General features: G+C 41.8%; 2 protein-coding genes and 1 gene segment (V, D, J or C); 1 reads left to right on the top strand and 2 right to left on the bottom strand.

Annotated features, from left to right (window-relative positions):
* Window positions 1-351: 351 nt before the first annotated feature.
* Window positions 352-10,087, bottom strand: LOC102691506 (Ig heavy chain C region-like). The segment is given in 6 exon segments: window positions 352-701; window positions 1,017-1,331; window positions 3,369-3,728; window positions 5,227-5,553; window positions 7,155-7,499; window positions 9,726-10,087. Coding segments are annotated over 6 exon segments (1,734 nt in total).
* Window positions 10,088-16,251: 6,164 nt separating this feature from the next.
* tp53rk (TP53 regulating kinase) lies at window positions 16,252-18,449 on the bottom strand. Its single transcript, XM_069179520.1, has 2 exons — window positions 18,079-18,449; window positions 16,252-16,861 (listed from the first exon to the last, which is right to left on the bottom strand). Exons 1-2 carry the CDS (start codon window positions 18,302-18,304, stop codon window positions 16,377-16,379), a joined length of 711 nt encoding a protein of 236 aa, XP_069035621.1. The 5' UTR covers window positions 18,305-18,449; the 3' UTR covers window positions 16,252-16,376.
* Window positions 18,450-18,617: 168 nt separating this feature from the next.
* slc2a10 (solute carrier family 2 member 10) lies at window positions 18,618-27,395 on the top strand. Its single transcript, XM_015364711.2, has 6 exons — window positions 18,618-19,109; window positions 21,236-21,334; window positions 22,067-23,389; window positions 25,194-25,316; window positions 25,770-25,905; window positions 27,071-27,395. Exons 2-6 carry the CDS (start codon window positions 21,328-21,330, stop codon window positions 27,165-27,167), a joined length of 1,686 nt encoding a protein of 561 aa, XP_015220197.2. The 5' UTR covers window positions 18,618-19,109; window positions 21,236-21,327; the 3' UTR covers window positions 27,168-27,395.
* The last annotated feature ends 313 nt before the right edge of the window (window positions 27,396-27,708 follow it).

The following is a 27,708-nucleotide window of genomic DNA, read 5'->3' as shown; positions in this document are numbered from 1 at the left end:
ACAAACCAGGTGAAAAACACGCTAAGACTAAGCGCCTTAGCATCACCAGGGCTTAAATATCATGTACTACGTATGTTCAGGTGAAATTAATTTTTCTGTCTATTACTGGTTGTTATTGCCATGGCCTGATAGACAAATCTGAAAAATTATTCCACGCTAATGATACATACCGTACTGTCCCACAGCTGCAAACTCTTGTCTTTTACAGCAGTGGTTCTAAATGAAAATCCCAGTGGGGAGGCACAGAGAGTGCCCGCAAATCACTCCAGGGTTCTGTTTTAACTGTATGTTTAGGCATTCTTTCAAGCCAAGCTAGACGTTTCTATATTTTTAAAAAGCAAAAAAAAACACTTTTATTTTAAAACAAGATGAGTTTTGGATTTATTTAGATACGTTTAATACATGTATTCGCTCCTCTGGTTCACTAAGAGTACTGTGCTCTACGACACACTTAAACACACTGCCATCGTCATCCTCTTCCGGTGTGAATCTCAGGAAGCTCCACAACGAATAGAGCCCGCTGGCGTTGAGAACAGGAGGAGAGTTGGAAACGCCAGCATGTATTGGCTGGTCATTCTTTTGCCATTTTACAGAGATGCTATCGGGGCAGAAGTTGCTCACTGAGCAGTTCAATGTACACTCCTGTCCTGTCCCAGGCTGAGGAGGGTCACACTTGATCCACATGACTTTCGGGGCCATGCCTGACAAGACAGAAAACACTGTTATGAGGAAAATGTGTTATTTTGATACTTTTTGTGGAAGGCCGGTACCATCTTAGGTGTGACAATCATTGTTTTAATGTGCAAAAAGTGAGAAGAGAAGAAAGGAACAACTTCTGTGCTTACTTGAAGGGTAAAAACAGCAAAACAAACAGTTTAAACAGACCTTCTTTGGAAAACTGGGGGGTTTAAAGTTAATTGCTGTGAAAAAAGTTCTGTGGCCAAGTCTCAAAGCTTGTCCACACATTAAATCTCTGGTGAGTATAGGGCAAGATGGCACCTCAAGCAAGATCCTACCCTGCAGGTTGAGCTCGTAGGAGATTTCTCTGAAGCCAGGCTCAGGGAAGCTGTCGTGACGCACACAGCAGGTGTAGACAGCGCCCTCGTCTTCCTTGGTTACAGTGAGCTGACTTTGGCTCCAAACACTGTACAGCTGCCCAGAGTCTTCAAAGGGTCCAAACTGGGTGACATCCTTCACTGCCTGCCCGTCTCGGAACCACTCCAGGGTAACACTCCCAGGGTAGAACTTCTCCATCCTGCAACACAGGACGAGCGTCTTCTGCAGTTTGGGGATCGGGGGGAGGCTGGATATTTGAAAAAAGGATGGACGCACTAAGAAAATGAAAACAAAATTAATTTGGACTCACAAGGAAGACTGTAAATAACAGGGCATTATCTCACATTCACAAATCTGAAGTGAAAGCAGGAAATTTGTTTTTCTTTCTTTTCAACCCTCTCTTTGCTTTTTTTTTCCCACTGTGAATATTCTTACGTCCTCTTTCCTTGATGCTTGTGAACACCCCCCACTTTGTTTTTCTAAATTTCTATCACCTGTTATTATAGTTCTGAATAACACAAAGTACATTTGGCAAGCAGACCTATACATGTTGTACATGTTACCGATATAAAACTAGTGTTTGGCTGAAACAACAAACTTATTCTGTCAAAGCTTTTAAGCAGTATTAACACCTTCTAGCATAAACTCATCAAATATTGGAGGAATTCGGTACCTGGTCAGTACTGGGATAGGTAACATTAGTGGGAAGCTAGGTTGTAGCTGTAAGGGGTGTTTGTGCACAAGTAGGCAACACTCTTCCTTATTGGCTTAGAAGTTTCAGAAGTAATGTTTTAATGTAGTGACCTGCGGATGAGACATTAATCCAAAGTCCTGACCACTTGATCATTTAAAATCCCATGACACAAAAGGATGTTAACCCAGTGTCCTGACTAATCTCCACTCTGGGCTTGCACAATTTAACACACCAAAAGCTTCCCCTTAAAGGGGAACTGCACTCCCAATTTCTCAGACCGATTATTTAATCTCGGAAACAAAATCAATTAATTGATGTAATAGAAAAAAAAATGACAAATTTCAAATTAAGCACAAAAATGTGAACTTTGTGAAAATACTGTAAGTTGCAAACTTGTATTAATGTTCCCATGAATTGCTGCGTGATGCAGCCCTTCCTGCTCACTAGTCACTACAATGCCTTATGTAATGTGATATATGAGTAAATAAGTACAGGTCGTGCAGCAGATATTTCACTGCATAAAGTTTCCAACATGATCTGCATGCAGAGTTAACAAGTAGGTAGTATTTGTCAGCAAAACTGTCTCAAAGTCAAAAGCAATATTTCTATTGGATTGGATTAAGGTGTATTCACTAGCCTGCTTGTTTCCAATCTCATAGGGCCACATCACGTCACCAGAAGGTTTGTTGCCTCATTCTGAATCGCAGAACATGGCGTTGCGCATACCTGGAAATTTCATCTATTTTGTGATGTACAGTCAATTGGAGGTTTTACAAGATACTGTGTACATTTTTCTTCCATCTTGGTTTGAAATGCGCTCATCAATGCTGCTAAAAATAGCTTTGCAGTTCCCCTTTAATTCAACTGGTGAAGCAATTTCTCCCTTCTCCACCTCATCTGCCATGTAGTGGGGCTGCTGATGCACAATGGCAGCTGTACATCAGGTGGGGCTCAGTGGAGGCTAAAGTGGGTCCCCTCCTGTTTATAATGTACTTTTTGACCATTTTGGGATTATAAATTAAAGAACTTATTATTAATTATTATAATAAATATAAAGAGTATTTAAGTTTGAAATCAAATTTATGTTACACCCTGGTCTTCACAGTAACTATCAAATGCCTCCTGTTGCCGTGAGAACGCGATTGGGTTGGCTGTTCATGCCACCTGCTGCCATTTAACAGGTAATTTCTGCATCAGCGCTGGATACTTTGTGCTCCTCTTACAAACCAGCCTGTCTGCCACAGTACTTGTCCTGCACTCCAGCTGAAACTGTCAGAACCATCTAGTTCTGAGTCTGAGCCAGGACCTGACCAAGAGCTGGATTCCCAACTTTTTCCTGGTTGCTATACAGCTTTTGACAGCGTTATTAGCAACCTTTCTGATCTGCCTGGCTGTGCGGCACGGCCCCTGTTCTGCCAGTCTGCTCCTATTCCCAGCTCTCTCTGTCTGTCTGGTGCATTCTCCACCTCACCTGTCTGCTTGCCTTCGCCCAGAACTAGTGACTGGATTCCTCAGCCTGTCTCACAGAGGTGAACTTCTCCAGGTCTGTGCAGTGTTGTAATGGTTTAGCTATCTTATCTTTGAGTTTTATTATGTGGGTCACCTTCCGTGTCCTCACCTGTAACTTTGAGGACGGCTGTCCTGCAGATTTCTGCTCGGCCACATCGCACAATGCAACAAAACTCAGTGTTATCGTCCTCGACAGCCAGCTGAACAGGGATAGTGGAGACACAGAGCCTGTGCTGTTTGTCAAACTGGTTCTCAGCTTTATCGCTCACGTCATCACACCTGTTAAGTGGAATAGCTTCTGGAGAGCCGCCCAGACCCTCTGACTGGTCATGGTACTGATGCTGCTTCACCCTCAGCCACTGCACTTTGAAAGCATGTGATCTGAACGCAGTGATGTTGCATTTTAATTTTGCTGTCTCGTTGGCATATATAATGGCAGGGTGGATAATTTCAGAGACATCTGGAGGAACTACAAAGAAGAAAAAAATATTGGCAGTAAATTTAGTAATTAATTTATAAATCAGCTTGTCTTATCCCTTTGAAGATCAGCACAGACCACAAAAAACCATAAGGTCATACTGGCAGGTTCCCTGAATGAATACTGAAGCTATCCGCACTTTCATGCATTTGAAAATAGCCCGTTTCCCTTCTAATACAACCTTGGCAACTGCATTTTGATTTATTTTGGACTACATACTGTAATACTAAAGGTGAAAATTTAAAAATGGTATCTCCTGATGTAGAGCTCTCTGGGTAGACATTGGGTGAGAAGAATGTGATAAAAAGACCTCTTATAAGAGAATAGCCTCTAGGGGTGGCTGGGCTTGGTTAAGTTAGGGTATCCTCAGTAACCTGTGTGGCAGTGCCACCTGGAACTGCCTCATATTAATACTTACTTAGTGGCACCAATGTGGGGCTCCTAGGGTACGGCATTAAATGGCTATCACAGAGCATACCTTAAAGTATGGGACCCTGATCTTTGTCCAGGAAGTCTGAAGTGTCTGTAGGTTTTCTAGGTCACAGTATTTAAGTAATTGGCAGAAAATATTAGCTCAGGCCAATTAAGCCAGTAAAAAGCTGAAATAAAACCTACTTATGGACACAGCAGTGCTCCAGAACCTGTTAGGCCTCTCTGCTTTAGAGGAAAGTGTAGACAACCCTGGGCCATATTAAATAATGCTGCAGATTGCTTATATGGAACAAAATAAGGCTTACCTCTCTGGAAATGCCTGAAGTATATAAACACTGCTCCCAGTACTGCCAGGATGAGAAGCACACTGGTGGAGAAGGTGCCAGCTATCACTGCTGTGCTATCAGAAGGCAGCCTTGGGGCTAGGCAGACCACATTTGTTGAAAACAAAGCCCTTCAAGCAAGGATTCATACAGCTATTTAAACCAAGCTATTTACAACCTTTTGGCACTGGAGCAAAGCTTTCTTCAGCTCTTAATCACATTCCCATTTCTTTAATAATAGAACTAAGAGTACTCTGTGCTCCTCTGTTAGTTCACTGATTAATCCATTTATTGATTTAATCATTCTGGTCCATCATAAATTATGACCCTTTAAAGTACCCATTGACTCTCAGACTCAGTTCTTGAAGAGCCCAGTGTCTTCTGGTTTCTGTTCCAGCTGTGCTCTCGGTTGCATAATTTATCTAGTTAGGGAATTAGCAGAATAATCGTAACTGTTAATTCTGTGACACAGGCTCTGAGGTGATTTACCAATAATTGAATGAATGTCCTATAATCAAGTGTAAAAGACCTTAATAATCCTACAGTATATATTTCTGACTTACAAAGGAATCAATTGTTTAATTGACTGCTTAGGTTGGAACAATTAAACAGAAGAGACAATACCCTCCAGGTACTGAGTCCAAGACTCCTTCTTAGATAGTAACTCACAACAGCAAAGAGAAATGCAAAGTATTCTAAGGTTTGACTGCACCTGGAGAAGACGAATCTCTCACCTACAACTTTAAGTGTGGCGTTTCTTCTGTGGGGTGTGCCATAGGACTTGTGTTTGATTTGACAGACATACATGGCCCCATTTTCTTCCATACTCGCCAGCACTGTAATACGGCTGTGGACGTTATAGGTCTGGTCTCCGTTCGGAACAGGAATTCCAGTGCAGACGTCTCGTGAAACGGCAGGGAGCTCCGGAGCAAGGTCCTTCTTAACGAGCCAAGTCACTTCCATTAGCTTGGGGTAAAATCTAGTGATTTCACACAGGATTGTCTTCTCTTCACCCACGGTGATGGTGGCCAGTTCAGGAAGCACTGTTACAGAAGGCCGCACTGTTTGTTGCAAAACATTTTTTTTTAAAAAGAAGAAAAAAAAACAGCATGTTTTGCGATTACACTAAAGGCTTTCATTTTCAATAAAACATAAAAATCCAAAAGACAGCATTGACTACTCATACAGTAACCTTTTTGGGAAGCCAGTCCAAAAGCCAGCCAGATTGTATTAGTTTGGACAAGTGATGAAACCCATATACTGTAGTGATTTATCCTACTAAATCCAAAGGAAAGTACAGATAAGTGTGCTTCCAAATGTAAAAACTGTTTAAAAGCCAGTGATCTCAGTAAATGAAAATAAACAATACTAGCATGCATGACTATCAATGCAGAGAACCTGAAAACCATTACAATGCGAAAGGAAGACAAAACAAGTCTGTACAAAAAGAGTGTGATAGCAAACAGTAACTAGCAAAAACAGTGTTGCTTAAAAGTCACTCTTGCTCATTTACATCTTGGTAAAAGTGCAAACTATATACTTTTTTGATTTCAAAACAAATATTTTTCCTCTTCATAGATGAATCCTTATCATTTATTTTCATGCACTTGATGTAGCTCATAGCAGGTACTGTACTTTGAAGTAAACTAGATACAAACAAGCTTAAGATTTAATTTTTTAGCTAGCTGGCCTACAACCCAAACTGATCTGCCTCTCCATGAAGAGCTGAACCCAAGGGAAACAAACACTCTGAGGCAGACCAACACATATTCACTCCAGAGCAACTCCTAGCAGTTTAATTTGCTGATTTAAAGCAGCATAAGAGATTTTACCAGATCTTAACGTGCTGCTCATATAAAGAGGCCTAGAAAACCTGCAGGAATGTTGCCTGTACAGGAGTTGGGATCCCCTGCTCCAGTCTTTTTAAAGGGGAACTGCAAAGTTTTTTGTTATATTTGGGGGCTAGAAATAATTCGTATTGATGAGTAAATTTCAAACCACGATAAAAACAAATTGCACAAAGAAGCTTGTAAAACTTCCAGTTTACAGATATCCATCTTCTGTCCTCTTCATTCTTGTGGGATCACAAGGAAGCCACAAGATTCTTAAGCCAGCAATCCTCTGGTGCAAGGCGGGACACACCCTGGACAGGAAGCCAGTCCATCACAAGATACTCAGAGTTCCAATTGAGGAAGCATTAAATATTAAAGTAGAAAAAACTAATAAAAATAAAAGGCTAAAACAGTAATGTACTCATGCAAAGCACATATCCCTTGATCTTCGCAAACATACACAGCTTCAGATTGAGAATCAGTGTCCTAATGGAACATTAGGCTTCCTAATGGAACTAATTATTGCCTTAATTTATCAACTTTTCCCAACGGTTTAGCTGCTGGGTATGTAGAGACCTAGTGTGATCTTAATGTACAGACACACACGCCTCGGTACAGGTTTTAGAGAGATCAGGTGCGTGGACCCATTGACTAAAAAGCACCAAAACAAAACAAACCAAGAAGACCCAGGAGTTTGCAAAACCTGGGTTTACGTTTTATTTAGTTTTTTTTTTTAATGTGACCTTTTGCACAAGGCGAATGCAATTCAGAATGAGGCGGAAATGATTCTTCTAACAATTAAAAATCAACGTTTTTTTTTAAGTCTTTACCTGATACATCCAGCTGAATGTTTCCATAACCGACCTCAGGCGTGATCATGACGGTACAGGTGTACGGCCCCCCGTCCGCGAGTGTCACATTTGGCAAACGCAACGAGGCGTCACCCTCTACCAGTCTGTGCAGAGCGACGCCCGAGCCGGGGCGGCCGTGAGCTTCTCTGCTCCCATCGAAAGAGTACACCGCCCGGCTTCTCCCGTCTCCCGCCATGACCTTCCACTCCACGGCGATGGCGCTTAGCTGCACACGGGGAGGCTTGGAAAACGAGCAGTTTAAAAGCACCTCCTGGCCCGCGAGACAGGATACTGGCAGGGTGTCTGTCTTCACCTCCAGCGCACCTCAAACATGACATAATATGCAGCATTTAATTGCAACGTGCTGCATCATAATCATTGCTAAAGACAGAAGTTGAGAGTAAAAAGCAGCCAACATAAAACAGTTTTTCCCCCCATCCCATTTTCTAACTGGTGAGGGTCGCTGTGGTCACTAGCTGAGCAGAGCAGACCAGCCTACCCCTTCCCCAGTAAAAGTCTCCAGCTCCTTTTGAGGGACTCCCGGCTGTTCTCAGGCCAGCAGAGAAATTCTCACCCCATTCTCACCAGATGCCAGAGCCAAGTCAGCTGCCTGAGGGAACTTCAGGTTGTGTTATAGAGCTTTGCGGTCCTGGTTGGGTTACTTTTGGCAAATTGGTCTAAGGAGAGTACCACAATGGTACAATGGAAATCTAAGAATACCCTGTCTGATTAGGGACACCCACTTTAATGTGTGTAGGCAGGGGGTCTCTGACTTTGCACTCTAAACATACTCTCGACTTCACACCACCTGAGTGGCCACTCTGGCTCCCCCCTGCTCCCCTCTCCTGTGCTATATAATAATAATAATTGCTTACACTCATATAGCACTTTACTGGACACTCCACTCAAAGCACTTTACAGGTAATGGGGATCCCCTCCACCACCACCAGTGTGTAGCCCCCACCTTGATGATGTACTCTCACCACACACCAGCTCTCAGTGGGGAGAAGAACAGAGTGATGAAGCCAGTTCAGAGATGGGGATTATTAAGAAGCCATGATTGGTAAGGGCCAAGGGGAAATTTGGCTATACCCCTACTCTTTTCAAGAGACGCCCTAGGATTTTTAATGACCACAGAGAGCCAGGACTTTGGTTTTACATCTCATCCCAAGGATGGCCCCTGTTTACAGCATAGTGTATCACTATACTGGGGCATTAGGACCCACATGGACTGCATGGTGAGCACCCCCTGCTGGCCCCACTCACACCTCTTCCAGCAGCAACCTTAGTTTTTCCCAGGAGGTCTCCCATCTAGGTACAGTACCGAACAGGCTCACAGCTGCTTAGTTTCAGTGGGTTGCCAGTTGACAGTTGTAGGGTTATATGGCTGCTGGCATACAGTACCCTCGCTTTCTCACACCCGAAAAGAATTCCACATCCGAAATGTTGTGTTTCCTTTCTCCTCTTTTCAACATGAAATAAACCTTCACTTGTTCGCAGCTACCCGCCTGAACTCTAAACATTTCTGCCAGCAGCTAATGTGAAATTAGTTTTCGTGTTGTTAATTATTTGATTAAAATGTCCATAAGGCCGATGGACAGAACCTTTTTAAATTAACGTCTGAAATCAATGTCCTCTTCTAAATACTATGTATGTTGGACGTTTTGCTTTTATTTTCAGATGAATACTGGGACTATGGAATATTTTGGGACTTTCGCTTTACAAAAAACTTTAACGTGTTTTTTTTTTAATTTGGAAATTATATTTACGATAAAATAACAGTGATTACAGTACATCCGATCTGAATACCAGGATCTCTCCCGTTAAAAAAATAAAAATGCACCCATTTTTATCAGGGTTGTTATACACGAAAATGACCAAGAACAATAACATTTGCTTAGATTTGCGCATAGCTGTAATACTAGAAATTCGGGACACTTCAGTTAATTCCACCTTTAAAAGTAAAAAAAAGAGATAAAACAAATTGTATTTCAATTGTGGTGTATCCTTAGCTGTGGGCTAATAGTAATTTTAATTAAATATTTAGATTTGTGCCAAGCTAAATCCTCGCGGATGGCGAGATGCTATAAACTGGAAATGTACTACACCTGTAGGCACCTAGATTCAATTAACAATTCTAAACTTAAATTCCCCCCCCAAGCGTATTTTAGGACTGTTGACGCTATCTTTCAGCAGCTCAAACAACCCAAGTCTGTTATCAATTTGTGTATACAGGATACCCTAGTTTTAAAATACTTTTCTAAAAGAAACGTTTTTCCAAACTTAAAAAAGATCACAATGCCCTAACGTAAAACAGACGATTTTGTCTCATGCAGCTATATTGTAAAGTTAAAAGTAGTTTACTTGAAATACAGTAGTCGTCCTGTGGTAGTCTATCCCTTTAAAAGCAATGCATACGTTTGCCAAGAGAATAACCTGTATCAGGAATTGACCTTCGTACTGTACCTTACACTACAGGTGCGAAGTACTGCAAACAACCCAAGAGCACAAAAGAGCGTTAACATTTCTAAAATGAGTATCCTACAGTACCTTCACAGATCAGGCACACGCACAGGCAATGAAGAACTGGTCCTAATTCCAGCCGGGGCGCTCTCATGGTTCCCAGTACTCGGGCCAGTGTCGGTTATCCCCCAGACTGGAACTGATAACACACCCACTTCACAGCCGCGCAAGACACACCTCTTCACTACAGTCCCTTACACCAGCAGCAAACGAAGCTAACCCGCCAGACTGATACAATAAAAGGTTGTGTAAAATCCCAGGACTACTGACTACTGCACTTAGGAACAATTTCAGTGGTGTTTGATAATTGACCCGACTCTCCGGGGGGAGGCGCTATTTTCACGGTGCCACAAGAGACAATTGTATTCGATATTACAGCGACATAGGCGCCTTAACGCAGTTTTCCTACAAAGCATACCTCTAACATTTACATTGCTGGCACCGCTTTATTAGCGATATCGTAAAAATACTGTTAAAACAGTTGTTTTTTTAATTGCCAATAGCAAACATCGACTAGAAATGCATACAAAGCATAAAATAACATAATATGGTAATGTAAAGAAATAATAACACAGGAAAGTATTTAAACAAGGGGTTCGTGATAGTGCAGAATTGTACTCAAACCGTGTTCTTTGAGTTGAGTAAGAGTTATTTAATGATTTTCTTGTTTGCAGCTGCCGATATGTACACGTACAGAACGTACTGAAATGCAAAACTGGAAGCCTGTAAGTGGACCGGTGGAACTAACGTTTCTGGATCAATCGAAACGCAGCACTTGGTCCACATGTATTCTCGCAAGCGTGTAAATACACCACAGGCACGGGTTCAAGCCTATCGTGTTTGGACATCTTGCTGAACGGATGGGATTTGAACCTATGTGCACGCAGTCGCCGTGTTAAGGACTCTACCCAGTACGCCACCGGACTTCAGCACCGCCTACCTGCGGCGAAGAGTCTTGTTCCTCCGCAAGGGACTGGCTTAGTACTTCTTCAGTCGAATTCGCTGCCTTTTTCTGTGAATGTTTGATTCCTCAACTAGGAAAATGTATAATTAGAGTTTTCGGCATCCTAAAATTTAACTTTTGGTTCTTCCTATTATTCTGAGATGTGCCGTATACAGTGATGTCTATAGTCTATACAGGATCCTTGTTAAATATGAAAAGCGCGATAACTAGCGTTGCAAGAATTTACTATACTACCGTGTGAATCGAGAATCTTAAAGCATACAGTTTCCTCGGTGTTCAGTTTTAACACTCTCTAATATATCGTGTCTTCCACACTATATACAGCTCAGATTGCTTGGGAAAATCTTTTTTTTAAAAATAAAAATAAAATAATTTACAAATACCAGATAAAAACAACAATCCTACACACAAAAAAAACCCAACTGTTTTGTAAAATGTCCCTCGAGTCTCTGTTTAAACAATTGAGCAAGATGCTTCGCTGATAGAGGTTTAGTCTTCGCGTTCTGCATAAGCTACAGTTATAAACACGACAGGATGTGACTTGTAATTCAAGAAAACCGCATACCCAAGTTCAGCCTGAAGTAAAGCCATAAGATCTTTGTGTGTGTGGGAGAGGTGGTTGACTCCCATCCAATTTACATCACCCATTACTAGACTTAATTACGTGAGAATCATTGCTAATATTGGATTCTCAGCGTTTCTGATGCTGAGAAATTAGTTTATAGCTTTACTTCAGGTTGTAATATTTGAATTTGTACACATAAGCTATTCATTCACCATTTGAATGCCTAAACAAATCTTGTACAAAATAATACCCATATCCGGGAAACTGTTTTGATTCTGCATTCTCAACAACTTGGTTAAAAAATAGAACATTGGAAACATATAAAATTGCATTTATGTCTTTTAAAATAGGAACGTTAATAATGATAATGATAATGTGTTACCAGGGCTATTGTAAAGATAGCTGAAAATAATTATTAATTTGGCTGGAGCAGAAGAACATGTAGAAGATTTTATCAGCATTATGATCATCCTGTCCTTAGCTCTCATATAATAATCAAAGAAAATGAGTCCATCACTGATTCAACCCATATAATAGGTCTTTTTTAATCAAATCAAGCTGTGAAATCTCATATCTAATAACAAGTTTGGCTTTAAATGGTTCAGAAATTCTTTACACTTTGTAACTGAACACTCAGTGTCAATTACAAGACAGGATGAAAGATTATCTTATTTTCTGTGTAGAAAAGAACCTTGTCCATGTTAATGAAAATAGGCTGACATTAAAGCTTCCGTAAAAGCCGTTTTAAAGCATTATAATTTAAAGTGTTTTTTGAAAAGCAAGGAGAATATTATTGAAGGAAAACTGAAGCTACACTTTCAAATCTTTTCACTTATATAGTGCTTTTCTGGACAGTTAATGGGGACTCCCCTCTACCAGCCCCCGCCTGGATGAAGCAAAGTCTTGTGGAAATGAAGAAACGTTCCTAGAATCTCAGGGTGCAAGTCACAGTTACACCCTGGGTTTAGGATACCAGTCAATCGCAATTCACAGGGGCGTATGGAGCCTGGATTTTATAAAGGTTGTCCCACTCAGAAACTCCTGTTTTGCAAAAAGATGCTCTCTCCGGGACAGCACGGTGGTTGGCAGTGCTGGTGCCCTGGGTTCAATTCCAGACCTGTGTCACTGTAGGTTTCCTTTCACTGTCCAGAAACATGCTGGTAGGTTAACTGGCTGCTGGGAAAATTGGCTCTGGGGTGTGTGGGTGCCCTGCAATGGACTGTCATCTACTTCAGGGTGAATCCTGCCTTGTACCCATCACGTGACTGGATAGGCTCTGAGTCCCCTGTGACCCTGTACTAGAAGTGGCCAGATGGCTGGATGTTTTCTTTGCTTAAAGCACAGATTCCATTATAAAAGCTGCATGTGTAGGAAGGAAAAATTACCTGCAATTTTCTTTACACGGTTACGCACCACTGATAGAAGGAGTTATAAACCCTATAACCCATGAAGAGAAGCTTTAGTCCTTCTCCTGCTAGGCCACTGTGTTCTCAGTGAAGCACAGAAAGGTCTGCTTGCTAATGGAAGCCAGAGAAATGCTCTTAACTAATCAAGAGCATTTAAAAAAAGTAACTGAGAAGTTTCTAAATGACAGGGGGGGGGAAAAACATCCGCAGACAATCTTCAGTGAATAAAGAATGAGGCAGTGAAGTGTGCTGAGTGTTTAATCTAAAATGGAGAACAGAAAACATTTTTTCCTTAAGAAATACACCGAAGGTCAGATTAATCCTTCACTCTCATTCTTTCATGGTCAAACTCAGGAACCTCTAACCAGCAGGTTTTCTAGGTAAAATCTCCAGTTTCTTCAGAACAAGAAAAGATTTCAACTTATCCAGTTACATAAATATGCTCAATTCTGAAAATAAGAACTCAGATGGAAATAAACCAGAACCTTCCTGGCCCTCCAGTACTTTGCACCCTGCTAAGGCTTAATTTACATAGTAACCACATAACATAGTTCTTAACAGTTCTGAATAGTGCTACCACCTGATTATTTTCTATTATAAATCTTCATAACTATCCACGAAAGCTGACATAATCTCACACCGATGCACACTCTCAGCATAGTGACTGTGGTTAATTATCCTTTCTGAACAGACTTAAAGTACACACTGTCCTCTACTGGCTTTGAATAACACTTGTCTAGCGTCTTAATCCCGAGCTTAACTTTAGTTCCCAGTCTGTCACCCCATACTTTACCACATGAAATGATAGGTTTGTTCCTGGATTGAAAGACTAAGTCTACATGCGGGCAAAGCAGTGGCACTGTGGCTAAGGATCTGCGTCTGTGGCTGGAAGGTTTCTGGTTTGTATCCTGTGGCTGGCAGAGGAATCCTACTCCATTGGGCCCCTGAGCAAGGCCCTTAACTCCAACTGCTGCAGGGATGCTGTATAAATGGCCAACCCTGCACTCTGGCTTCTCTCCCTGCCTGTATGCCTCATGGAGAGCAAGCTGGGGTATGTGAAAAGACAAATTCCTAATACAAGAAATTGTATATGGCCAATAAAGTGATTTTAATAGGTTTTGCCCTGTTTATGGAATTCTCTAACATTTACAATGAGGATAGCTGAATGTGCCTCAGATGTAAAGTTGTATGTTTTTAACTAAGCTTCTTAGTGTATTTCTAAACTAATTCACTTGTCCCCCCATTTAATGCCCCGAAGGTACTTACATGTTTTAATATTGTTGTTGTGTAAATTTGAGTTTTCCTTGAAAGATCAAAAGAAAAAGAGGAAGGAACAGTCCTGCTACAAGTGTGGCTGGGAACATCTGATTTACACATTACTTCTGCTACTGCCACCCCATTCCCTTATAAACATCCAATTAATAACCTCCAGGCCTTCCCTAACATTTCTTAACAAATCTCTATTTTCTAATTCAAGGTTTTACCTGGTTTCAGTGAACCACAAAGGCTAGTCCAGAGATATTCAAAACAAAACTGTCAGTACCTACCACACAATCCACAGATATTTCCTTTCATCTAAACGTGGGTCGCATACTGTATGTCAAAGGTTTATAGTCATGCTTGGGACAGAAGGTGAAAAGAGAGGCAGGGCTGTGCAGACTGAACGCTTCGGAGTGCATGGCAAACAGAGGTTAGAAAGGAAACTAGGAGTGAAACAGTGGGGTAGGAATCAGGATGTACTTAACTTGAGATATGATGACAGTCAGTGAAAATAAACTGTTAGAATATACAGCCTTTTTTAGCCAGTGGCCATAACACCCTTCCACTCACCACTGGCAGGCCACTAAAGCTCAGCATGTGTGATACCTGGTCACCTGGATGGGAGACCTCCTGGGAAAGCTAAGGTTACTGTAGGAGTCGCTCACCCTGAATTCTGGGTGGGTCCTACTGCCCCAGTATAGTGACGGGGACACTATACTGTAAAAAAAAGGCACAGCCTTTCAGATAAGATGTAAAACCAAGGTCCTGACTCTCTGTGGTCGTTAAAAATCCCAGGGTGTTTCCCCACAAAGAGTGAGGGTGTCACCCTGGTGTCCTGGCCAAATTTCCCCCTGGCCTTTACCCGTCATGTCCTCCTAAGAATCCCCATCTCTGAGCTGGCGACATCACTCTGTCCTCCTCCCCACTGATGGAGCTGGTGTGTGGTGAGAGTACTGGAGCACTATTGCTGCTGTCACATCATCTAGGTGGGGCTGCACACTGCTGGTGGTGGAGGGGAGTCCCCACTACCTGTAAAGAGCTTTGAGTGGATTGTACAGAAAAACGGTATGTAATTGTATGCTATTATTATTAGGAATCATTTTGTAAAAGTGTACAGTATATAAGCACTTGCATTTGCTTTTGAATTTCAAGAACTGGTGGTGTGAGGGTGAAGTCTGTCACTGTAAATCTTTCCGCTCTGAAGAGTGAAGAAAGCTGGCTCTGTTGAATTCCCTCCCTCACCTCTATGAGTTGGTGTTTGGATTCTAACAATGGGCTTTAAGAAGACAGAAACAAGACCTTGGCCTTTACCAACTGCAATGGAACAAAACTGAAAGGCTATAAAACGCTTTCACTGCGCGTGGTCTCCTTTAACTGCGATAGTCAAAAAGAACTGTTACGTTTGCATTAAATAAGCCATACCAACAACTGCGTGGGCATGGTTTATGACAGGTTGTAAACATCCTCTGCTGTCACACTCATTCCTGTTTCTATTCTTTCAGCTGCCAGCTGGCGAGGTACAGGGTCAACAGCAGCAGAAAGCGAATGAGCCCAGTGAAAGACGTGAAGAGCCGGGGAACCTGGTGATGTAGCTACGTTCTGCAAAGGATACGGAGTTCTTAGACACAGCTCTTTTGACCATTTCTGCATGACATCACTTGCTGTAATTTCTTAATATACGACCTCTGAGAAGATCTACTGTCTAAACGTGACCTTGTCATTACAAAAGCACCTGTAAGCTGCTGGAGAGAAAAACAGCAGTTCTGTACAAGATGTGCCCATCTAACTTCCAAGCAAGCTTCCGAGAACAACATCTCATCAAATATAGTATTGAAAAATAGTATAGAAATACAGTATTTCTGTCCGAACTGTGACATGACATAATGTATTATATATCTAGATTTTAAAATAGTAATAGGCACACAATGGTTTCAAATACAAAAATAAATTTGGTCTTCTCTCCTAGTAAAAGAAACAGGAAATATTTGACATTTTGCTTCACATTCCCTTTGTTGAAACCATCTAGATCGAAATATAAAGAAAACTTTATAGTATTAACACTGGAAACTCAGAGATATTGACCAGGCTGCAGCTTTTAAAAACACGTTCTGTGAGCAGGAAGCAGTGGATCAAAACATTACGTTTCTTGATGCTGTGAGGAAACAAAAATCGGGTTAGGCAACTACAATTTCAGGACACTTCAAAGAACAAAAATGAGTGAAATCCAAGTGTTACCAAAGTCCATTTTTACAAAGAAATCTTTTTTTTAAATCTTTAGGAGGGCAAAACGACAACTATTAAAGAGCTAGCTGCCCATTTTTTTTTCTAACAACCCAAAAAGCGAAGCAACACAGAAAGTACATAAAATTTGTTTTTATTGTCACCAAAATCAAGTCTCCTGATCCCAAACTGTCCCACAGAGCCCCAGTGCTGATCCCGAGCTCTTCATGCCCCTGGGACCAGCGCCCCATGAGACCCTCCTCTCAGCCCACCATTGACCTTTTCCTACCGCGGAGTCTCACTTCATCCAGTTTTTTGATGACGGGAGACGACTTCTTTGAGCAAGCGGCGTAACTTTCCAGCAGCGCCCCGAAGAGCTCTTCCGTGTTGGGGTGGGTGCTCAGGAACGCCTTCTCTAACACGTACAGGTCCACCCCTTTGTCCTCCGGCAGGGCCGAGATGTAGCTCAGCCCGAAGTCGATCAGCACCAGCTCTGCGTTGCCGCCGTCGGCGTCCCCCCTCAGAAGCATATTGGAGGTGGTCAGGTCCCCATGGACCACATCCTCGTCGTGCATCTTGGCCAGAATCTGCCCCATCCTCTCCACGAGAGCGTGAAGATGCTCGGGGTCTCTCCCGCAGGCCCGGGCAGAGTTGAGATGGTCCCGCACTGTGACCGCGCCCACAATCTCTTCAAGGAAGATGCAGTGGGAGGTGTAGTCGACAAAATAAACTACCGGAGTAGCGATGCCTGAATGAAAGGAAAAATAAAACAGATGCAAAGACGTCCAGTCCAGGAAACCAGCCACTCATGGGACCCAATGTTGTTGTTTTTTCTTAAAAGGCTGTCTAATAATACCTTGCATCTTTGTTTTTAAAAGATCAAAAATGTCCATTTGGTTTTGCTACTTTAAAATGAACCTTTTTTCTGCTGGACTACACATGAGTGCGAGGAAGTTGATGAATTTTAAAAAGGAGAAATGCATCAGATGAATTGAACTCTCCAACACATTTGAGCTGGGTAATGGGATACTTCATATCTCCATTCATTCTAATAACGTTTTTTCCAGGGCGTTTTGGAAATGTGTACCCACAGCACAACATCAGAGCTGTTTATCAAAATCACTTGCTCATCTATAACGGCAAGCACGTATTTACAGAGATTTCAATGTATAATGCACTTGCAGACATTAGTGGGGTCAAATCAGTGTTCTGCCTAGACTGAACTAAATGCACCAGTTCATTACCTGAATGTCTGCAATACAGGCTTTAAAAAGGACACGTGAAATCCTGTTCCTTACAAATTGAATTATCCAAAGAGTTTGAAACAACTGAATAAAATAGTGTTATGGAAATTATTTATTTGGATCAAGATTATTAGGAGTGGGTGCTACTATTGTATCATATGGCTAAGAAATTGATTGCAATATTTATAACATAACCAAAGTAGGTTAGTCCCATGTTATGACTTTAGATGAACAGACGTGACGCTACCTGTCACATCACGTTTTTACCTTTCTCTTTTGGTGACCCAATGGGCCTCTGTACATCCGTGAAAAGTATATTTTTACAATAATGCACAGCTTTTTTTAGATTCCATGATTACAATGCTTCTGGAGGGGGTGAATTCTGGGGGCTGTTATCGCACTTGTTTAAAAACGTAATTTGCTTAATTGTGGTACCCCCTATAGTACCAGTAATAGTCACCAGGAACTATTGGGGAGCTGACCGCTCAAATGTATTTCTTTAATGCTTTTACTAAACGTCCGTGGGTTTTCACCAGAAACTGTGGATCACGGTGTCAACAGCTTGTGGAAAGTAGATCGGATGATCCAGTGAGAAAAAAGAAGGTGTTTCTAGATGCTCGTTAGTACTCTCATTAACACAACAGGCCCCGGGCTGACCCGCATGTACAAGTGCACACGGGTCTGCCTCACGGCAGTGTTACACCGCTCCGTCTGCTCGCACCTGCCTTTCTGCAGCGCAGGATGGACCGCACCTCCTGGACGGTCCTGCGGTGAGTGAGCTTCTCGTCCAGGGACGGGTGTCGGTACCGCTTCGGGAACCGCTCCTTCACGATCGCCGCTCTGCCCAGGAACTGCCCCCGGTACAGCCGCGCCTCGGCTCCCTGCTTCACCACCTCCACTCCGTCCAGAAACGGCCGGGCCGCGCCGCTCGCTTTCTCAAGAGCCATTCTCGGCACCGTTGCGTTGCTGCTGGAGGGGAAAAAGCACGACCCTGTCTTTTGGTTGTGATCTAACCCTGAGTGACAACCACTACTTTCTCCATCTGCCTTGAACCCAGGCACGCCTGCGCATTCGTGCTACTTCCGTTTCCGACAGTGGGCGTGCTGGCTTGCTGTTCAAACAGATCACGCTGTCTTCTGCATAAAGTCTAGGCAGCGGCTTAAAGTATCACTTTTCAGGAATAAAAAAAAAATAGGTGACATTATTACTTCTGATGAGATGTGTTACTACGGCGCAGTTTTGCATTATTAATAACACGGAGCAAAACATAATTGTTGTAGACGCTGCTACAGCATTAATAAACAATTGATGTCACGTTTATTAACCAGTTAGGCGGTATATCTCAGATGAAACTGCTGGAATGGACATCTGGGTTGTCTTAGAGAAGATGCAGCTACATTGCACAATTACAGGTTATGTGTGGCCGTGTCTCCAGCCAGCACAAGAATGCTTGCAAAACCCCGGTTTAAAGGAGGCTAGGAGTCACACAATCCCTTTGAATTTGAAGTCAAAATGTCGGCCCCTTGCGGGCAACATTCACATTGGCATCTTGCAATCCGAGAAGAAGTTGGTCGGGGTCTGTGCCACGTAGCATCAACTTCCTGAAGAAGTTTGATGGATAGCGGATAGCTGGGGACTGCGGTTGGCGGTGCAACATCTTTTGGTTTCCATGTCCCGAAGACAAACCTTTTGAAAGCACAAAAAATAACAAAAGTCTGTGATGACTGCAATAATCATCAAACTCGAAGCAAGGTGGAGTTAGAACTGCTTTAAATGATATCTCTTTTAACAGCAATAAACTCTTTCTCGTTAACGGTTACAGAGTTTTGCTGAACGAGCGCAAATTGTTTAGTTTGTGCCTATTGTTTATTTGAATTGCTTTATGTAATTTTGCTCCTTTGGCGTCAGAACAAAATGTAGCAAGACTTATATCTTTGTTTAAAAATATGTTGAACTGTTCTTCAGGCTGAAAGACATTTTAAAGTCTATTAACTTTAAGCAGTGATTGGTCAAACAGTTTTTTTGCTTTGCAACGTTCCTCTTATCCTCTTGTACAAATAGCAAACCATTTGGGTTTTGTATTTTTAGGAAAAACAGTGGATAATGTTTTGAGTCCTCTTGATGCAAATTCATGAAATACCTTCGGGTAATGGACTGTTTTTGAGGAAATTGTTTACAATTGATAGAAAATGTAAATGCTTTTGAAAAGCTCTTTTTGCGTTTCGATTAGCTAGCCGGCATCAAAGAATGTAAGTCATTTAGGCCTGAATGTTCAAGAAAAAAGTTCTTCATGTTTAGCAAATATATAGGAAAATGTGTTGTTGAAAATAAGTAACAAACATAAAAAGGTGCATTAACAGTATACATTTAAAAGAAAACAAACAAACTGTAACTGTGTATCATTCAATTTATTGTAGTTAACAATATACTTGTTTAATGGTACATCCAAGAAAATAAAATCTAACTGGAGTAAACTACCTTTCGTTGAAGAGAAAAGGCAGGATGTCCCAATATAATCGCGTTCTAAAAAAGCACTCTAATTCTGTTAGCAATGTATTACCTAATGACCTAAAAACTGTTAATGATAGCTAGTGCTGTACTTACTGTATGTTAACAAACTGTTCTTCAGAAATAGGTTGGGATGCCTAATCGGGAATAAGGGCTTTCTGATCGGAGATACGTGTATTGCAGTTTAAAAGCAGCAACAAGGAACGGCACGATTTCTCCTCAATATGTTGAAGTTTACTTATAATATTTTCCCTCACCTGTATACATGATAAAATATATATAGCTTGGATAGTACTCATTTGTTTTTGTTCTAAAACAAAATCTTGAGGCCTCCAGTCTCTGGAGTGGAAGTTTCTGCGTTTGAATTGGACGCTGCTATTGCACCATTGAGCAAGATCATCTCTGTAAATATAAAAAGATACTTTGTCTGCTGCTGTGGAATTTAGTCTTTGGCTTCTCCCATACAAATACAAAACGCACAAGTAAAACAAAAAAGTCACATAAAATCACACAAAGTACGTGAAATCACAACAACAGTATGTGATACATAAATAAATAGGTGCTGGGGGGACATTCATTGAGCAGTTTTATTGCAGAGGGGACAAAAGACTTATGTTTAACTTAATGTTTTTATTTATAAGAATATTGTTTTTTAATGTTATTTTAAAAATATTTTTTATTTTAATTTGATAAACCTGTGAAGTATAAGCTTTGAAAAGCTCAGTGATTCTCATTCATGAAAACGTGTGTTCATAGTCGCGCCGTAAAATGAATGTGCGACATGGCGCATGTTCTCTGACATAGCAACTTTATATCCGTGTTTGCAGGTGTGGTATTCCACAAAACGAAATAAAACAGACTTGTCAAAACAAAAGACAACTATAATACTGTACATTGTAGGGATTAGCAGTTGTTCTTCCTCTTCCTCGGTGATGCCTGTCAGGTGCTATGGCAACTAGACTCAATAACCCTGGAAAACAAGGGCATTGGCTCTGATGGCCGCAAACACTGTTGTATAATTCTCTTCAAAAACAAAATTAAAAACTAAACCATTAGCCGCATCTCCTTTGAGTGATAGTTGTTCTGAAGTGGTCTGGTTTAATTAAATTATGAGCATCAACAAGTGAGTTGTCATAGCTACAAAGCCTCACAATCTCATTAGCTTCTCTCCCAGCCCTGTCTGTGATTTGAGTATCACTGCTTCTCCACTTAGAATTCTTTAGGCTGTGATATTTTTAAAAACCTCTAAAAAGAGGTTAGGAAAAGAGAACAGTAATATTCCCCTTTGTGCACAAAGAAAGTACAGTAAGTCTAGCTTGTTTGGGCCCTTTTGCTAAATCTTTATTTTTTTGTTTTTTCTTGCTCAATAGGTTTATCGTTTCTTGGATAACACCGGGCTCTGACAACAGCTGACACGGCTTGAAATGCCCGTTTTTAAAGTTACAGAGTTCTGAAGCCAGTCATGATGGGTAAGTCGCTCTTATTCTTTTTTTTGTTGTTGTTTTTTGTTCTTATGTCTTACTCTCAAATAGAAAATTGTGCAACATGCAGTTGCCATTGGAAATCAGTTTTAGCAATGCTGATTATAGGGGGGAATTATGTATACTGTGCATATTGTGTATATATATAGCACTTATCTATTAGTGATTGAAAATGTCTTTTTAAACCGAGAACCCTATTAAACTGTGCTATAATGAAATATTTCTAAACTTTACTGACAGGAGTCCCATTTTAATGTGCAAGTCGTGCAGCTTTTGAGCCTGGTAGTTTGCAGAGGTGTTTCAAGGCCAGAATCAGTCGTGACTGTTGTGTTAATAAACATTCGAGTCTTGCACATGTGATATAACACAGTGACAAATATAACCGAGATTGAGAACTGGAATGGCTGTTACCAAATACTCTGTACAAACCTAGAGAGAGGATGAACAACAGCAGTCCTTGATTAAGACCTCAAAAAATAGGTGAATTGCCTTCATAAATCTAGGCTGTAGGCGTGCATTGTCTTTACTTTCTGTTATAAAGCCTGTGACTGCAAATGTTGAACTATGAAAGGTATGCATGTTAGAGACCTTGAGTATTATCTGAGCAATAAATGTTGATTTAAATTCAGATAAGTGATTTGGAGAGCGAATCTCTTTTCAAAATTCCTTACTGTTGACCTCAGAATACCATCCATTATTTTTCCGTGTTCCCGCCGTTAGGTTGCTCCGTCTTGGTTCTGGCCTCGGCAGTGTCCGTCCTGGGCGGCCTGGTCTTTGGATACGAGCTGGGCATCATCTCTGGAGCCCTCCTCCAGCTGCAGCCGGAATTCCAGCTGAGCTGTTTCCAGCAGGAAGCGGTCGTGAGCGCCCTGTTGCTCGGGGCCCTCTCGGCCTCCCTGGTTGGCGGCGTCCTAATAGACCGGCACGGCCGGAGGAACTCCATCCTGCTCGGCAGCCTGCTCATCCTGGGCGGTAGCCTCCTTCTGGCTCTCAGCAGGTCTGTCTCGGCGCTTGTGGCCGGCCGCATCGCTGTCGGCTTCGCCATGTCGATCTCATCCATGTCCTGCTGCATTTTTGTCTCGGAGATGGTCAGGCCCAGACGGCGGGGGCTGTTGGTGACTCTGTACGAAGCCGGCATCACCGTCGGCATTCTGGCAGCCTACGCCATGAACTACGCCTTTTCCGAGGTCAAAGAGGGGTGGAAGTATATGTTTGGGTTGGCCACTGTCCCATCCTTGGTTCAGTTCCTCGCTGTTCTCTTCCTCCCATCCCGATCTGGAATGCCACTTCAGGTATCCCAGGAGGCCCCCAGCCAGAGTGGCCTCATCCAGCTGTCCTCGGCCGAAGAGATGGAACACGGCGGTGCCGCCAGAGTCTCTGACCAGTACTACAGTTTCCTGAACCTCTTTCAATCCAAAGACAACATGCGAACCAGAACCGTCATCGGCCTGGGCCTGGTGCTGTTCCAGCAGTTCACTGGCCAGCCCAATGTGCTCTTCTACGCCTCCACCATTTTCCACTCTGTGGGTTTTCAAAGCGACGCCTCTGCAGTCCTGGCCTCGGTGGGGCTGGGCGCTGTGAAGGTCGTGGCGACTCTAGTCTCCATGAGCTGCGCCGACAAGGTGGGCCGAAGAGCACTGCTGATCGGTGGATGTGTTGTGATGTCAGTATCCGTGATGGTGATTGGACTTTTGAGCCAGCACACCGCCATCCATGCCAATAAGACCTGCAGCGGTGATGGTGATCACCTGAAAAGCAGCATATTTATCACTGTGAAATCCACTGAACCTACACCCTCAAATAGTTCTGTGTATCAAGTTTTGAATCTGAGCAACAGCAGCGTGGAAAAACCTAAAGGCAGTGAGAAATCTTATGGATCACCGGATGTTTCGGAAACCTATTCATCCTTTCAGTCATTCTCGACAGATATGACTCCAGAGACTTCGGTTTCCACCAGCCCTATGGGATATGGAATACTGAACTGGATCAGCTTGCTCAGTATGATGGCATTTGTAAGTGCATATTCAGTAGGATTTGGACCAAGTAAGTTTCCATCAACATTGATATTTCTTTCTGTCTTTCGGGGAGTTGAACGGGTCTGTCAAGTGACTTTATTAATCACTGGTTGATTATTGTCGTGTTTAAATAGTAGTAATAGTATTATAATGGCACAGTAATCCATCTATCCATCCATTTTTTAACCATTTTATCCAGTACAAGGTCACGTAGGAGCCCGAGCCTATCTTGGCAAGTAATGGGCACAAGGCAGGATACAGTGTGGGGAGACCAGTCCATCGCAGGGCACACACAGACATTCACACCTGGGCCAGTTTTTCCTGAAGCCAATTGACCTACCATCATGTCTTTTGACTCTGGGAGGAAACCCACACAAACACAAGAAGAACATACAGATAGCACCCCAGGAATTGAACCCAGGGCCCCAGTGCTATGATGCAGCAGTACTATCCACTGCACCACTGTGCACAGTAATATTTCTGAAAACGCCATACTGTAGTATAATCTAAAGCAAATAGCAGTGAAACTGTTGTTTTCAATTGGAACCACTTCATGGTACTTAAGAGTTTTCTAAATAAGAAGCAGTAACTACATCCTGATCTGAGAGTAAGGCTGGTAAGGAATGACAAGGAAATAGGAATAGGAATAATTGAATGTCACCACAGTTCTAAAGCCTTTGACTAAATCAAACTTTGATTGCTGTTGAAAGTTGAAAAGCTCTGGTAATGGAGTTTAAAATTAGCTACACCCAAGCAGTCCATTTTTCTTAAGGTGCCAAAAGAGAAATGTGAAATTCTTGATTGCCAGACAAATGTTTGCAGTGAAGTATTCTGAAGTGAAGGGAGGGGTAACTATCTGGAAGCAAGAAGAGGTGTTTGAAGTTTTTATATTAAAACGATTTTCAGAAATCGGGATGGGGTGGGAAGGGGATCAAATTAGTTTCAAGTGATGTCAAATGGTTCACAGGGTGAGAACAGTAGTTTTCATCCTGGGATGTAAAAGCATAAAGTCGGATGTAGCCTGGCTGAGTCAAGATCCAAGTAGTGCTGCAGATTAATTACTTAATTTTTCAACCTGAGCAACTGACCTTCACAGATATGAAAGAAACAAGCAGAATGTCATGCACCTGAAGGAATAAACACAATCTGCTTCCATTCGTGTTTGGAATCTAATTTATGACATACAGCACATTAGACCTCTCCATTACCTAATGCTGGTCAGTTGCCACCAAATAAGTCATGAGAAAGCAGCGTTGGTCAGCGTATGGAAGATCACACTGAGCAGCACAATCCAAGATCAGTTCAATGTTCCAACCCATCTACCAAACACAAGTTACAAAGCCAGCACTTGATGATTAATTCCTTTTTGCTCGAGGCTGCTTTTTCTTTTTCTACTGAGTCAAAAGTTGCTCTCGGGTATTATACGAGATTTTTAATTTGCAGTTGTCAGGTCAGACTTTCTATTGCAGCTGGATCACACTCTCTTTTCTCTTGTGAGATGTGGGAGGACAGAACCTGAATAATCCTACTGATTTATCCAAGGTCATCGCAGAACCAAAAACCAATATATTGGACTAGAACCACATACAGTATCTATATATTTTATTCATATTAGTCATACCATGACTAGGAGCAACTAAAAGCTGAAATTAAAGCTTTACTTTTTTTAATTAGAAAAAAGGCAGCTTGCTCCTTTTGTCTGAGAAACATTTAATTAAGTTTTTTCTGTTTCAAAGGTCTAAATACAAAAGTCCTTTTTTTCCCCAGGATGTAATGCTGTGTGACGCAATGTAAACACCGTGCCTTTGCTTTTGTTTTGCTGGAATGTACAGTGACCTGGCTGGTCCTCAGCGAAATATTTCCAGCCTCGCTGAGGGGAAGAGCCTTTGCCTTCACTAATTGCTTCAACTGGGCAGCCAACTTAATTGTTACCTTTACCTTCCTGAACGTGATTGGTGAGTTATCAGGCATATTCATGGTAATGTGGCCTCTGAAGGGGTCTGTGTGTGGAGCGTGTGTGATGCTTTTCAAGTCATAAACAAGTACATGCTAGCAGTAACCGCCTTGTGAAATGTTCTTAGGTTTGTACTTGATGAATGCCATTAAGAATAGAGAGTTTCCTTCCTTGAAGCCATTGCCAGGACTATACTGTCAATTGAGAAGCACAAAAGTAATTTAGGACTATGGAAGTGTAATTTGCCTTTCTTGGCACGAGCAACCCATTTCGTTGCATAACTGTCTTTAAGCTGTTGCATTATCTTTTTATTTTTTTCCACAAAGGAGTCCAGAGTTGTTTCAGTAATATCAGTCATTTTGTCCAACAGCAAAAGATGTAATTCAGTTCAGATTTAACAAGGTCTTTTGGAATGGAATGCAGAGTCCACCATCTGTATTATTCCTTTGACTAGATACTTTAGGCCTGTCCTGGACCTTCCTGCTCTACGGATTGACTGGAGTCCTTGCTGTTCTCTTCATCTACTTCCTCTTGCCTGAAACAAAAGGGAAATCCCTGGAAGAGATAGATAAGGAGCTGTCTGGAAAAAGGTACATAATATTTGAAAAGTAACACAAAAGTAACAATACAGGAAAAGTGAATTGTACATATAAGCAATATGGACTGTGTAAAATAATAGGTCCAGCTCTATATTGCTAACTGAAAGGCTGTGGGGTTTAGTCCTTACTGCAGAAACTGCTGTTTTTTGGTGTTGTGTTGAGGTTCTTAGTCCCAGCCTGATATTGCAGAGAGTCTCCCAATCAAAGTAAATGTATGCATGCAAAGTATTGGGCACTGCAGAGCTTGCAGCATATCAATGGATAAATGGCTCTGACGGGTCAGCGTATCAGAGCAACACATCTGCAAGTCCTCATGCTCTCCTTATGTAATAAGCCCAAACCTTCAACAACCACTAACTCCAAATTGCGTGAGAATAACATTTTATTCAAAAATGGGACCAAATTGTAGAAACCTGAGTGCCAAAGCTTTGTGTGTATTTGTCTGTAACTGTGTGGACATTTATACGCAAGGTAATGTCTGGATGAGGCTACAGGAGACCAGGTTCCGAACCTTTATTCTTATGATTTCAAAGCATCTCAAACAAGTGCAAAGGAAAGCTGCCTTTTAGAGCAGAGATGTCCAGTCGTGGTCCTTGAGGGCTGCTGTGTCTACAGGTTTTCATACTAACTCAGCTCTTCATGAGCTGGACCAGCTGGAGTCTGGCATACTGGAGTCTGGTTTCTGTAAGCACTGTGGCTTTAAAGAGACTTTAAAAAAATCAACAGACCTGCTCCTCCAGGACCAAGATTAAACACCCCTGCTTTAGAGCGACTTAAAATCGATAAAAGACTTATATGATTGTTCTGAAACAGCTGAGTCGCACTTTTCTGCTTTGTATTTATGCTCTGACATTTGCAGTCCAATTGCTTAGAATATTTAAAAAAAAAAAACAATTAAGCCCAACGGTGGCATGAAGTTTTTAATGCTCGAGAACATTTCCAGACATATTTATACATTTATGTCAGTTTAGTGTCCTGTAATGTTAATCCTTCACTGATGGAATCATAATGTTTTTTTAAGAACTATCCACCTGTGAAAACATGACAGCACAAGATGATTCATTTCCTCAATCAATGAGGAAAGTATTACATGAACCTAGCTGCGTTATTTATTGACTCAAATTCTAATCTTGGTTTGGGTTGTTGTTTTTCGTAGGTTTTATAACAGAGGTTGGAGCGGCTATGATTGGGGCAAGGAAAGCATTTCTTCAGCCAGATATCAAAGAGTGGAGCTCACCAGCCCAACAGAGTAGCAGCCTGTCGACCTCAAGCTGTGTTTCTGCATGTAATGTGCAATAGAAGATTTCCTGTCCTGAAGTGCAATAAGTTGAATAGTATGTGTTAGCCAAAGTGATTTAGATCACAAAGGTTTATTTTTTCTATTTCTTAAAATACCTAATAAAAAAAAGGCCAAGAAAAGATTTCTTCTGCATGTACTTGTATTTATACACATTTTATACAAGCTGGCAGTCTGAGCAAACATCTGAAGTGAATTACATACAGAAGAAATTAGATGTGGCCCATTCAGCCCATTGAGTAGTTAGTAGTTATCAGATCCAAGGATATCATCCATTGTGTTTATAATGGGACAGGCGTTGTTTAGCCTGTGAACCTCCGGATATTTTTTTGTGATCTGCTGCGTCACAACATGGTTTGTCCTGGATTCTATAACCCAAAATATACATTTAATGCCAGAATACAACCTAAACTGGGACATTCAGGCTGCAGTGCAAGATAAGCCATCTTTAATACTTGGGGCACAATACACTACATTTAGTGCGATGTGTCTGATTT

Source organism: Lepisosteus oculatus, chromosome 16, assembly GCF_040954835.1.
Source record: "Lepisosteus oculatus isolate fLepOcu1 chromosome 16, fLepOcu1.hap2, whole genome shotgun sequence".
NCBI classification, from domain to species: domain Eukaryota; kingdom Metazoa; phylum Chordata; class Actinopteri; order Semionotiformes; family Lepisosteidae; genus Lepisosteus; species Lepisosteus oculatus.
Note: the sequence above shows the minus strand (reverse complement) of the source record. Positions and strands in the feature narration are given on the sequence as shown.

Coding starts and splice junctions, on each gene's coding strand:
- tp53rk (XM_069179520.1), bottom strand. CDS start 18,304: ATGGCTCTTGAGAAAGCGAGCGGCGCGGCCCGGCCGTTTCTGGACGGA. Junction 16,862..18,078: donor CCTGCGCTGCAGAAAGGCAG/GTGCGAGCAGAC, acceptor CCTTTCATTCAG/GCATCGCTACTCCGGTAGTT.
- slc2a10 (XM_015364711.2), top strand. Junction 23,390..25,193: donor TTCAGTAGGATTTGGACCAA/GTAAGTTTCCAT, acceptor TGGAATGTACAG/TGACCTGGCTGGTCCTCAGC. Junction 25,906..27,070: donor AAGGAGCTGTCTGGAAAAAG/GTACATAATATT, acceptor TGTTTTTCGTAG/GTTTTATAACAGAGGTTGGA.